This window comes from Onychostoma macrolepis, chromosome 11 (assembly GCF_012432095.1).
Source record: "Onychostoma macrolepis isolate SWU-2019 chromosome 11, ASM1243209v1, whole genome shotgun sequence".
Lineage (NCBI taxonomy): Eukaryota > Metazoa > Chordata > Actinopteri > Cypriniformes > Cyprinidae > Onychostoma > Onychostoma macrolepis.
This window is the reverse complement of record NC_081165.1, coordinates 372,426-385,284: the sequence shown is the minus strand read 5'-3', so window position 1 is coordinate 385,284 and position 12,859 is coordinate 372,426. Positions and strand designations below refer to the sequence as shown.

The following is a 12,859-nucleotide window of genomic DNA, read 5'->3' as shown; positions in this document are numbered from 1 at the left end:
AAATCGTGCGAACTTCCCTGTTCACAGCGCAGTGAGCGCGCAGCAGTGAACGCGCTTCGCGTCTGCAGGTCCACGGATCAAAGGGTGACATGAATCTGCTCTGATCGGTATTCCCGGCAAATTCTTACATCCTACGGACATTTAAAGGTATGCTAACTAACAAAAGACAGGCTATATAAAAACATTTGCTTATAATCTTGCGACCAAACGCGTTTCTGTGCAAGCTCAGCTCTTTGATCACGCGAGAGAATGACAGATCTGATGTTCCAATGTAACATTAAGTTATCAGTTTAACATTCTATAACTGCGACAATGTTTCAACGTGACATGTGAATCAGAGATTTGAGTGTCATTAATTCATGCTTGCTTGTAGTAAAAATGAAAGTATATCACGTGATCTAAATATCGAATATGGTTTTGTTTACGTCCTTGGTGTTTTAATACTCTTGATTTATATGTATTGATTAATTCATTTATGTAGATTCATTTATGTAATTCATGTTATAATTAAATTGAATATTATGTAATAATTGTGATTTAGTATTACAATTATATTATGTATTATATATAATTATTTATAATTATATAAATGATTATATTTATAATGTATGTTTTGACGGAAAATATGATGTACAATAAATTATGTATTATATATATATATATATATATATATATATATATATGTGTGTGTGTGTGTATACATGTGAAATAATTGCATATGTGTGTGTGTGTGTGTGTGTATATATATATATATATATATATATATATATATATATATATATATATATATATATATGTATAAACGTAAAAGTGTAAATATATAAGTTAATCATGATTTATTTAAATTTTGCTTTATAGCTAATAATTCAACAAATATATGCAATAATAATGCTGTGAAGTATGGTTGGTTTTTGTATTGTGGTTGGTCTTGTGGATTATGCAGAAACAAGTGAATTTCCCCAGTGTGGGATTAATAAAGTCTATCAAATCAAATCAAATATACATTACATTATCATTAATGGATGCTGTTGGTCCCAGTTTTGTTTTTCTCTGTCCTTTCTTAAAATTGTTTTGCAAATATGGTTAGATGGTATAATCTGCTTTACTGTATTAGAAGCTTTCTGACGAGAGGTCATGTGAAAAACAAATGCAGTCTTATATGACTTTTTATGCAGTCTTATGTGACAGTCTTATGTGACAGTCTTATGTGACAGTGCTGTATTGTTTAATAGGATGGATTTGGACGTGGTGAACATGTTTATCATTGCCGGAGGGACGCTGGCAATCCCCATCTTGGCTTTTGTAGCCTCCTTCCTGCTCTGGCCTGCAGCTCTCATTAAAGTTTATCACTGGTAAGTGCTCTCTAGATGCTTGAATTGAATTTCATGACATCCTCAGAGTTCATTAGAGCTCATTTGTCCTAGGAAAAACATGTGCAGATGACCTGGATTGCTCAGTACACTCTGGGGAGTAATTTCAGCATTTCAACACTTACAGCTGTCGCTAAACAAGAAAAAAATCACACTCTGTTTATTTTAAAAGCCTCATTGATGCAATCAGTTACAGTTACACAGACCACAGGGTTCAAACCACAAGATAAAAATGAAACGTGTCATTTCATTAGCAGCAGTAAACACAACAATTATGTGCAAAAATAAATAAATAAATAAAAATCATTGAGAGATTATAGTGTTTTTTATAAATGTTTTGAATTGGCTTTTATTTGTATGTTTTCAGTTTATTTTAACTTAAGTTAAAGTTTTTGTAATTTAGTTTTGTCTATTTATTAGTTTTTAAATATGTCTGTATAGTTTTTTAAAATTTTTTTAAGTTGAGTTATTTTAGTATATCAAGTTAAAACTACATTAAAATAAGAAATCTTGCCTTGGCAACTAGCTGGAAAAAAATAAGTTGAAGTTTTTTAATTTATTTTATTTTATTTCAGTTAATCTTTATTTTATCAAATAACGTTTTTAATGGTTTTAGTTTATTAAACAGTAATAATTCTTATAAAATATTTTATATATTTATTATAAAATATAAAATGTTTTTGTTTTACATTTTTGTTTAAATGTTTGTTAAATTAGTTTTTTGTCATTTGTATTAGTTTTTTTAATATGTCTATACAGTTTTTATTATTATCATTTTTTTTTATTATTCATGTTTTAAGTTATTTCAGTACATCAAATTAAACTAAATGTTATAGCCTTGGCAGCTAGATCAAAATATAAGCTTAAGGTTTTTTATGTTTATTTTAATTCAGTTAACATTTTTCAATCAAACTTTTATTACAGACTTAAGATTCAAATTAAAAACAGAAAATACATCAAATAAAATACAACAGCAGTCACAAAAAGGTACAAATTAATTTGTTACAAGAATACAACGGTACCAGGGTCTCCACGGTGTCTTTATTTTGTTTCAAATAGTGTATTTTTTTTATGATTTTTGTATTAGTTTATTATAATAACTAAATCAAGAAGATGTATTTACTGGAAAAGCAAAACGGCTCAAGATACTAAGTCTTGTTTTCAGATAAAAATTATAAAAATTAAACAAGTTTATTCTTAAAACATCTGTACGTGGGGTAAAAAAAAAAAAAAGAAACTTATTTTCCCTTTTAATTAAGTTTATTTTTATTAGTGCATGGACACATTTTTCTTATTTTATACAAAAACATACTTAATTTTGATTTGATTATTTCATAAAAAAGACTTAGTATCTTAAAAGTAATTTTGCTTCTCAAGTAAATGTATCATGGTTTAAGTTTATATATTTGTACAGGAAAAGACAAACACAAAATATAAAAAAAATATATATAAACTGTAAGACAATCAATTTTTGCATCATGTGTGTTTCTGGCTAATCTCTCAGGCATCATGACTGCCTGTTCAGGTGTGTATTTTTTTACACATCTCTTATCTGGTGACGGTGATAAAGGCAGATTGTTTAACCAGCCTCTTTACTTCATGCCACTAAACTGGGTGAAGGGTTAGTCGTCGCACAGGGCTTACGATCCATGTTACTGTACAGCGTGCCAATGATTCAAATAGATTTAATTTTAAATAATGCATAATCTTTCTATGCATTTGGGAAGCTAAATGTTTGTGTATGCATAGCCGGGTACATGCAGTGCCGCATTTATTGCTGATGTCAGCTTATGCAAGCTACCCAGTAGACTTTGGTTTTCGTAATATCTGGGAGGCAAACTTTGCTCTACATGACACAGTCATCAGAACCGCTGTTTGCCTCTGTGCCGGACAGACTGACTGATTCCTTCAGTGTCACTTTTGGATTGTGTATGAACTCATGCGAGTGTTTTATAACGCTGTTTGCCAAGTCAAGCATCACTATTACCAGCACTTTTGGTGCGCACCCTAATTGTGCATCCCTGACTATTGTGATGTTTTTATCAGCTGCTCTCCTTCTGATTGTTACAGGACCTTTATTTTCATTTTGAACTCTTTTTGGTGATTTGTTCAACAGGTATTGGCGCAGAAGGCTGGGAATGCAGGTGGATTTTGCTGAATATGAAGGATATCGCTTCTGTTACTCACACAGAGGGAATCCAGGCACCCGTCCTTCCGTTCTCATGTTACACGGCTTCTCTGCACACAAAGACATGTGGCTTGGTGTGGTCAAGGCAAGAAACCACTGCAGAACAGTTGCTTAACAGTTAAATTCACAATACAACCAACAGATGTTATTTTTAGTGTTTTCAAAGGTCAAAGATAAAAAAGCAATGCTCAAAAATAATTCAAAGCATTACTTAAAATAAGAAAAAGAAATCACATGGCCTAAAGAGCACATTTGTGACATGATTTCAAAAGCTGTGAAAAAGTGTTATATAAATCCTATTGATTGAGACCGATACTCAAGAACATCTGGTCTTAATATATGAATCAGATCTTAAAGTAAAAAATATAATTTGACTGACTGTGCATGTTTTTGCTTTTGTAGTTTCTTCCTAAAAATGTGCACTTGGTGTGTGTTGACATGCCAGGACATGAGGGTACGACACGCACCAGTGCTGTGGATTATTCCATCGAGGGCCAAGTCAAACGGATACATCAGGTGGGAGTTTTCTGGATTTATTTTTTATTTTTTTTTAGAATTTAACTACTTCTTTTTAATTATTATTTATACACACACGTGTTTACAATAAATACAATATAATAATAATAATGGTAATAATAATAATATTTAAGAATTTTAATTAAATCTATTATTAAAATTATAATTACATTTATTACATTTTATTTTAACAAAATGTAAATATTTGATAAGTAAATTAAATCAAATTTAGCAATAATGATTAATTTAATATTTTTATTAGACCTCATAAAAAATGTAATTACATGTATTACATTTTGATTTAACAATTACATAAAATGTAAATGTAACTATTTAACAGTTAAATTAAATTCAGTATAACAATTATATTGAATTAATAATTGGGTACAATAAAATAATAATGATAGAAATTAATCATTTTTATTTACATGTAATTTTAAAATTGTAATAAAATTGAATGCATTTAATTTTAATTTAATCAATTCGTAAATGTAACTAATTCATTTGTTAAAAAAAAAAAATTCTCTAAGTGCATATATGTATGTACATAGTATATCGGAAATATCAACAATAATTAAAATAATTAAAAATAATTTTGTTTAAAATTTCAATAATAATTTATAAAAAAACTTTTTTTTAATACATTTATTTATTTTTAATTCAAGCAAAGAACATCAAGGAAAAACTCCCTGTTACTTAAAATCTGTCACTTTAGTTCATGTTATTTAGTCACTGACCCAGTTTTTCTGTTTGGCTAAACCTCACACAGTATGCAGAGTAATACAGTTCTCTTGATGACACAGTGGATTTATTAGGCTTACATGATGAGATTTCTCTGAAGTATCAGTGAAAAGCCCTTGTGTCTTCATTTTCTCTATTCTCTGCCCAAAGCTAATCAGCTTTCCGTTAACAATACAGGCTTGTGCCTAAAATAAATGCCCTTCTTCAAACCCGGGGCAATTTCCCAGCCTGAAAAAAACTGCCCTTGCATGTCAGGTTGATTTTGACTCATTTAAGTCTGTCTGTCATTCAAAGCATCTTCTGCTAATTGCTGATTTGCACAGACTTGAGCTGATTATGCTGAAAGAGGCCTTTTCAGCTTGCTGAGAGAGAGCGCTTTGTTTCGAAAATGAAGGATGAACCTTGTTTTGATAGATGCAAAATAAAAATAACTGACTTTTATCTCTGAAGCACATTAAGGTCTCTGATTTCACTGTGCACTATTCTTATGATATGCCTAAGATATGTGATGCAACAATAGCAGATTACCTAAACACTGTATCCTAATCAGAATCAAAACGTTTATGGTAACAGGCCATTGTTTTGTCTTTATTGTAAGCAGTTCGGTGCAGTACAATTATAGCCAATCAGGCAAAAACTTGAGTCATTCACACTGACAGCGATGAAATCGCTTGAAATTGCTGTTTTTCTGTTTCTTTTTGAAACAAACTTTTAAGCTGTTTATTAAATCCCAGCTATCAGGGAACATTCTCATAACTCTGGCTAATGTTTCGGCAAGATTCAATATGAACAAATGTTTTTTTTTTTTTGTTGTTGTTGTTTTTTTCAGTAACGTTAATAGTACCTTCGTTCAAAGATATCTGGTCTTTAATAATTCTCAAAACATTAGCAAAAAACATTGTTCAATGAACAATGTTCAGAGCGCATTGAAATGTAACTTTCCCATAATGTTTGCAAAATGATGAAACAGAATGTTCCCTTAAAGTTCGTATAACCAAGAAAAAACATTTTTAAAACATTTTAAAATCCGGAAATTTTGAATGTTCAGAGAGAGTCAAAAGTAAAGTTTTTGAAACTTAATGGCTACATTAGCAAAATGTTCTTAGAACATTGTTTTGTTTGCTGGGTAGTAGCTTGTTGTAATGTCTCCTTTCTTTTAAAAAAAGTTTGTGAAGAGCATCGGATTGAACAAAAAGCCTTTCCATCTGATCGGCACGTCCATGGGAGGAAGTGTGGCTGGAGTTTATGCTGCCCGTCACCCGTCTGATCTCTGCGGCGTCACACTCATCTGTCCAGCAGGTCTGATCTGTTCTGTTTTGAGATCTTCTCTGTGCCTCTTCAGCATCACAATCATCCTGTAATAGTGCATCAGGGACATTTCAACATTTGGAGTAAACAGCCCAATTTCAGGAAGTGTCATTAGCATTTTTTTATTATTTTATTTCAAAAGATTACTTCTGAAGCAGGGTTATTATTGTAAAGTAAAGCTAATACCATTAAATAAAATAAACATGAACTGAAATAAAATGTAAAAAATACACATGAAGAAAAATGTACTATGAAGAAAAATATTCTCTAACGCTCTTCTGAACTTTCATAAAAATCATATTTTCCCTCCTCATGCCTACATTAATATCCCATGACGTACTTTGTACAAAGGAAAAAATGTTGATGAGGCCAGTATAAGGGAAAACAATAAAATACTGATAAAAACTGTAAGAAGAGGTTACATGAGTGTGACTTTCAAGATCAAATAACATGTCAGGTAGATAAAACCATTAAAGGGGAAAAGTCACAGAATAGATCATGAGGGACAAAGACAAATTCTGAATTTTTCAGTCAAAATACATAAAACATTTTAGAAAAAAAAAAAACATATTGCATGACATTACAAAAATACGACATTTAAATATCCCGAAATCATGCTTTCATTGAAATCAAATGTTAAAATATTCTATTTAACGCATTAAATGTGCACATTAGCTAATATAATTAAATAATATAATTTCAATGTTAACATTACACACTAAACAAAGTTAAATCTATATAAATAATAATATAAATGAAAAATAAAAAATTTTAACCGTTATACAAGTAGTAAGCAGTGTTGTTTTAGTATAATTAGAATTAATATAATTGTAGTTTTGATATTTAGAGTTAATATAATATGATTTTTAATATTGTAGTATTAGTATGTTTTACATATGTTTTTGTTTTCATTTTAATGTTATTTAAAGTTTTAGTAATTTTGTTTAATAACGGGCTTCTCTGCACTGGCTTCTTGTTGATTTTAGAGTGCAATATAATGTTTTGGTAATGGTATTTAAAGGTTTAAATGGACTTGCTCCAGAATAGATCTTCAGCCTGGTACAGCATCATCACGCTGCCAGACATTTAAGATCGTCTCAGAGTTGCCTCTTAAATGTCCCAAAATCACGGTTGAAAACTAAAGGAGATCATGCCTTTTCGGTGACTGCGCCATGCCTCTGGAATAGCCTCCCTCTACATACTAGATCCAGGAAAGAATACACTTGAGTATCTTATTCCCTAAATTAAGCTCATGCATTTCTTGGTTTTTCACAGGTCTCGAGTATCCCACTGAAAGTAAGTTTGTTCAGCATTTGAGGGAACTGGAGAAAACTCAGAACAGTGACGGGATCCCGCTGATACCCTCCACTCCAGAGGAGATGGAGGAGATGCTCAAACTATGTTCATATGTGCGCTTTAAGATCCCTAAACAGGTGTGTTTATGTAAATCAGTTCTGCTTATGGGAGTTTTAATCTTTTGCAAATTACTGTTTTGTTTTCCCTCTGCTTTCCTAGATTCTTCAAGGACTGGTTGACGTTCGTATTCCTAACAATGATTTCTACCGCGAGTGTGAGTATCTCTAGTGTTTTTCCTTGGTGTCTTTAGAAATAGCAGATCTGTGTTAAATTTTATCAATATCTTTTGCAGGTTTTATGGAGCTTGTCGGAGAAAAATCCAGACACTCTTTACATGAGAACATGAATCTCATTTCGACTCCTCTACAAGTTATTTGGGGGAAGAACGACCAGGTACAGACACTTTATTTTAACTGGTCAATCCTAAAAAAATATTTTTGCATAACATTACAACACTATATGACGTTAAATAACATCACTGAATTATGCTTTGATTGAAATTCCAATATTTTTATTCTATATATCACATTAAATGTGACGGTGCTGATTGAGGAAATACAAATAATGAACAAAATAGCTGTAAAAACAAAATATGTCATTTAATTGAATTTGAATTTGGCATTGCAGACTAAACAATGTATATAATAATGTTTTTTTTTTCTCACCTGTTAAATATATTAGTAATAAGTCATGTTGTCAAGATTTAAAGACCTTTGTTGTTACAGTGAATAAAATGAATTTCACCATCATATAAAAAGAAAAATCGTTATTAGTACAAAACGTACTAAACTGAGTGCAACAGTCCAGTTCCAGAAGAAAAAATCACAGTCATTTTCTCCATAAGAGAATTGTTTTTTAACGATAACTTATAGACCTTTAAAAACAGACCTACTATGAGCTGTAAGGTTGCTGATCAATATGATCATCTGTCTGCATTATTTCAGCTTATTTTCTAAATAACCGTGTTTAACACAATTTCTGTTAAAAAATACATTACCCATGATTCTGCAAAGAAATCTCCACCAATCAGAGAATTGAAATAAACAAATCGTTCTGAAATAACTCTTGAATCCCCCTACGCTCTCAGCTAAATACTCTTAGTATACATGTTTTACCAAATAAAAATAACAGCACTTTTAGAGTTCATCCCACTGATGTGATCATAAGTATTGGGACGGTTGTTCCAGAGACAGCCATGCATGCCCATACCATGACACCACCTCCACCATGCTTTACAGATGTGGCTGCATGCTTGGGATCATTTTCAGTTCCATTTTTTCTCCACATTTTAGCTTTCCCATCACTTAGATAAAGGTTCATCTTTGTCTCATCTGTCCATAAAACTCAGTTCCAAAACTCTACTGGCTCACCTTTGTGCTTTTTAGCAAACTCTAATCTTGCTTTTCTAGTTTTGGTGCTGGTCAACAAAGCAGCGCTTGCTTACCATTTTGAATATCAGTAACGTTGATAACTTTAATCACTTTAATCATCATCACTTTCGCTGTAATTCTCGGGCACTGACTCGTTCGCTAAACTGAACATCCAATCAGAGTTCTCCCTCTTGCCGACGGCCCCGACTCTGATTCAACATGTTGAATCGGGCAAACTGCCGCCGACGTGAGCCCAACGAGAGCCGACGAGTGGAACACACCAAACAAACTAGGCCGACCGTCGGCTTGGTGTATCCCGGCCTTAAGGGACAAGGCCGAAGACCTTTGTTGGATGCCTGTGGTCTTCGGGCCCTCAGACGACACTGCATCACTCATCGGCATGATTCTGTCATTGACATTACTAAATGGGCCCAGGAACACTTCCAGAAACCACTGTCGGTAAACACAATCCGCCGTGCCATCTGCAGATGCCAACTAAAGCTCTATTATGCAAAAAGGAAGCCATATGTGAACATGGTCCAGAAGCACCGTCGTGTCCTGTGGGCCAAGGCTCATTTAAAATGAACTGTTTCAAAGTGGAAAAGTGTTCTATGGTCAGACGAGTCCAAATTTGACATTCTTGTTGGAAATCATGGACACCGTGTCCTCCGGGCTAAAGAGGAGGGAGACGTTCCAGCGTGTTATCAGCGTTCAGTTGAAAAGCCAGCATCTCTGATGGTATGGGGGTGCATAAGTGTAAAATTGTAAAATTTCTCAGTTTAAACATTTGTTATGTTATCTATGTTAAATATTGGCTTATGTGATTTGAAATTCTTTTAGTTTTCATTTTATTCGAATTTAAAAAACGTCCCAACATTTCCAGAATTTTGGTTGTAGATTGTCAGAGCATCGCCCAAAATCAGCTCCCTCGCCTTCACCCTGGTTTGTGTGTGTCGTCATTGAATGCAAGACTCAGAATGCAGACGTAATATATATATAACTGTTACGACATTCCCAATATCTGAACAATAATGCAACAGGACACAGCTGATCACTTAGAAAGACCTGTGAGGCAACTGTCCCAATACTTATGCTCCCAGCAGGGGATGAAACTCTAAAAGTGCTGATCTTCCTAGCTAGTAAAACATCTATGTGTTGAATCACCCAATAATAAAATGTGACATTCTGTAGTTTTGTTTCATATTTATCTTTTAATTATATTTAGAGATTTCCTGACTCCACAGCAAACAGAGCATTTTTGTCTGTACTGTCCTAATACTTATGGAGGGCATTATATACAAAAAGAAACAAGTAAATAGAACAGAAAAAGAATCGGGAATGCTAGTGTTCGAGAATCTAGTGCTTGAATCAGAGGGTCAAATAAAGATCGAAGAAGTAATTATGTATGATGAATTACGAAGCACACAGAATCTGACCTGATACTGCAACAATTTGCACATTTATCTACTTGCAGTAAATTTTGAATTTATTTAATGGGACTATGTTTAAATAATAAGTGTTTCAGAGTTAGTAATTGTAAGTCTTACTACGTTTCTTCTTTCTAAGATTGTAATCACATATGTAGGAATCAGCCATTTAAAAAAATGCTAATACATTCGAAACGTGACATCAACAAAGGTTGATTTCTGTATATTGTATCCAACAGGTACTAGATGTGTCCGGGGCTTCAGTTCTGGCAAAGGCTATTCCAGGATCTCAGGTTCATCTGCTAGACAACTGTGGTCATTCAGTAGTGATGGAGCGACCGAGAAAATCTGCCCAGCTCATCATGGACTTTATCATTGCACAACAGAATGCAGGAATCAACAGCACCAAAAAACTCTCCTAAAACTGGAAAGTTGCACATTTCACAATCCTGCTGTGTAACTTTACTTTGTACTATAAGTCAGTGAAAGATGCTTTGGATGAAAGACTCTTTTAAAAGCAAAATCATGATTTTACAGCCTGTAAATAATCATTAAAAGTTATTTTTGTAGTGAACGCTCAGGGACGCACATTAACCGCTGAGTTGAAAAGCACTTCAGAAGCTATGCAGATGCAGATCAGTGTCCTGCAGACAGTATCGATTCCAATTCAACTTAGAATAGACCAAAAAGTGTTATTTACTGTTAATATATTTCTAATTTTCCTCTAACACCATTTCATGTTTGAAGAGGCCTACCTATACAGCTTTTCCAGGCATCACAGGCACTTTCCTGATCTAATTTGAATGCCAGAAATGCTGTCTGTTTTTAGATTTTGAGACACAGCCTATATGTTTATCCCTTTTGTTGTTCACAATTTAACATGATTTAATGCTGACAGTGAAACATGTCATCATCATTTGGGCTTACATCATTTTCTTTCCTGTACTACTGTAGTTCTTACTGTTCTAACCTTGTACATAAGACTGTATGTCTTGAAAATGGAAATTATTATTTTATCTTTTAATGGAAATTATGGAAAATTGAAATTATTTGTGTGCGTAATTTCCAAAATTTTGGAAATTATTCAAACAGCTATTTAGTGACTTTGTTCGAATCTAGTTAATATACTGTTTTTAAATGCATATTTTATGAATGCTTACTTGTCTTTTGAAAGAATATCCAGATCACACAGGAACTTAGAAAAGAACATGGTTCAGATATGACTAAATATCTTTATAAAAGACATTTCAGTACATATTGTATCATATTACAACTTGTGGATTCATGGAAGACAAAATCGCAAAGTACTTAATAGTATAAATATTTTTCCAAGCTGAAAATTGTTATTGTACCCTTTTAATCTAAAGACAAAATAAAAATAAAAAATAACTTAGAAAGTTTTTTAAACTTCACAGAAGACAGTGTAAATTGTATTTTTACCAAAGATGATTCAGATTAAATTTTATTAATCTAAAAATGATTATTACTCTCTTGTGCCCATGGTCTTGATAAAGTCTTCACTGAAGACAAAAAAGAACAAGTACTCCCAAAAATGAAAAACAACAACAAAAAAACATATGTAGTTCTACTTCATTTCTGTGGTATTAATCTAAACATTAGTATTACTGTCTCATGTATACATACGGTTTGCTGTTGTTTTCATTTTTGGGAGTACCTGTTCTTTTTTGTCTTCAGTGAAGACTTTATCAAGACCATGGACACGGTTCCACTTAATTTTTGTGGTAAAGTCTATATGAGAAATATAATATAAATATATATATATATTCTCAAAAAGAGAAACTGAAAGCATTACAGTCCACTGAGTCTAATATACAGTAGACGTTCAGCATGTGCTGCTGGTTGCTGTAAGGCTCTACCAAGGCCTCCAGCTCTTGTTGACATTCGTCTCTTTGCTGAAGGTGTTCTGGTCTGCTCACATGATGTCTGCAGCTTCTGGAAGTGCTTCAGCAGTCTTCTCTGGCTCTCTGTCTTCATCTCATCTTTGGACAGGAAGTGCTCAATCTCATGGACACACCTGGAGAAGCCTTGACTGACAGCATGTTAACCACAATTGCGCCATTGCATGAAGTTGAGCGTCATCTCCAGGATATCTGCTTTCTCCAGCTTGGACTCAGGCACTTGAGCTTGAGTTGACACAATCTCTGAGTATGTTCTCCACCCTTGGCTTTCTCAGCTGCAAATGAAGACAGAAAAGCATCAGAAGAGTGGCCATCAAATAAGCCAATGATTTATAGGAGCCGAGAAAGCTGCTGCAGTAATGCTGCTGTAAGTAGGATGTGAATGTACCTTGTTGTTGAGAGGGAGATGCTCCTTTGAGATGATTGTAGGTGTCATGTCTGGATCTCTGTGCTGTAGATCTCTCTGTTCAGAGTGAGTCTGATTTGCACTGGCTGCAGCTCCTCTATTTATACTCCCAGATCTCCATATGAATGTGTGAGGCTTGAGCTTGTTGGAGTTTCTCACAGTTTGGAGCCAATGGAAGAGCTCAGACAGACAATGAGGGATGTGGGCCGCCACATGCTCAATGATCCTCCATCAGGGGCTCAAAGGAGCAGGTGGAGG

At 33.4% G+C, this 12,859-nt stretch overlaps 1 protein-coding gene across 2 annotated transcripts; it reads left to right on the top strand.

Moving 5' to 3' along the window:
• On the top strand, positions 1 to 11,706 carry abhd6a (abhydrolase domain containing 6, acylglycerol lipase a). 2 transcript variants are annotated; one of them, XM_058790486.1, is made up of 9 exons: positions 1 to 147; positions 1,233 to 1,352; positions 3,487 to 3,643; positions 3,961 to 4,074; positions 5,982 to 6,114; positions 7,399 to 7,556; positions 7,639 to 7,693; positions 7,772 to 7,872; positions 10,516 to 11,704. In XM_058790486.1, exons 2-9 carry the CDS (start codon positions 1,234 to 1,236, stop codon positions 10,696 to 10,698), a joined length of 1,020 nt encoding a protein of 339 aa, XP_058646469.1. In that variant the 5' UTR covers positions 1 to 147; position 1,233; the 3' UTR covers positions 10,699 to 11,704. The 2 variants fall into 2 exon arrangements, with proteins under 2 accessions (XP_058646469.1, XP_058646470.1); XM_058790487.1 differs by lacking the exons at positions 1 to 147; positions 1,233 to 1,352 and adding an exon at positions 3,235 to 3,368 and having other exon boundaries at positions 10,516 to 11,706.
• Positions 11,707 to 12,859: the final 1,153 nt, after the last annotated feature.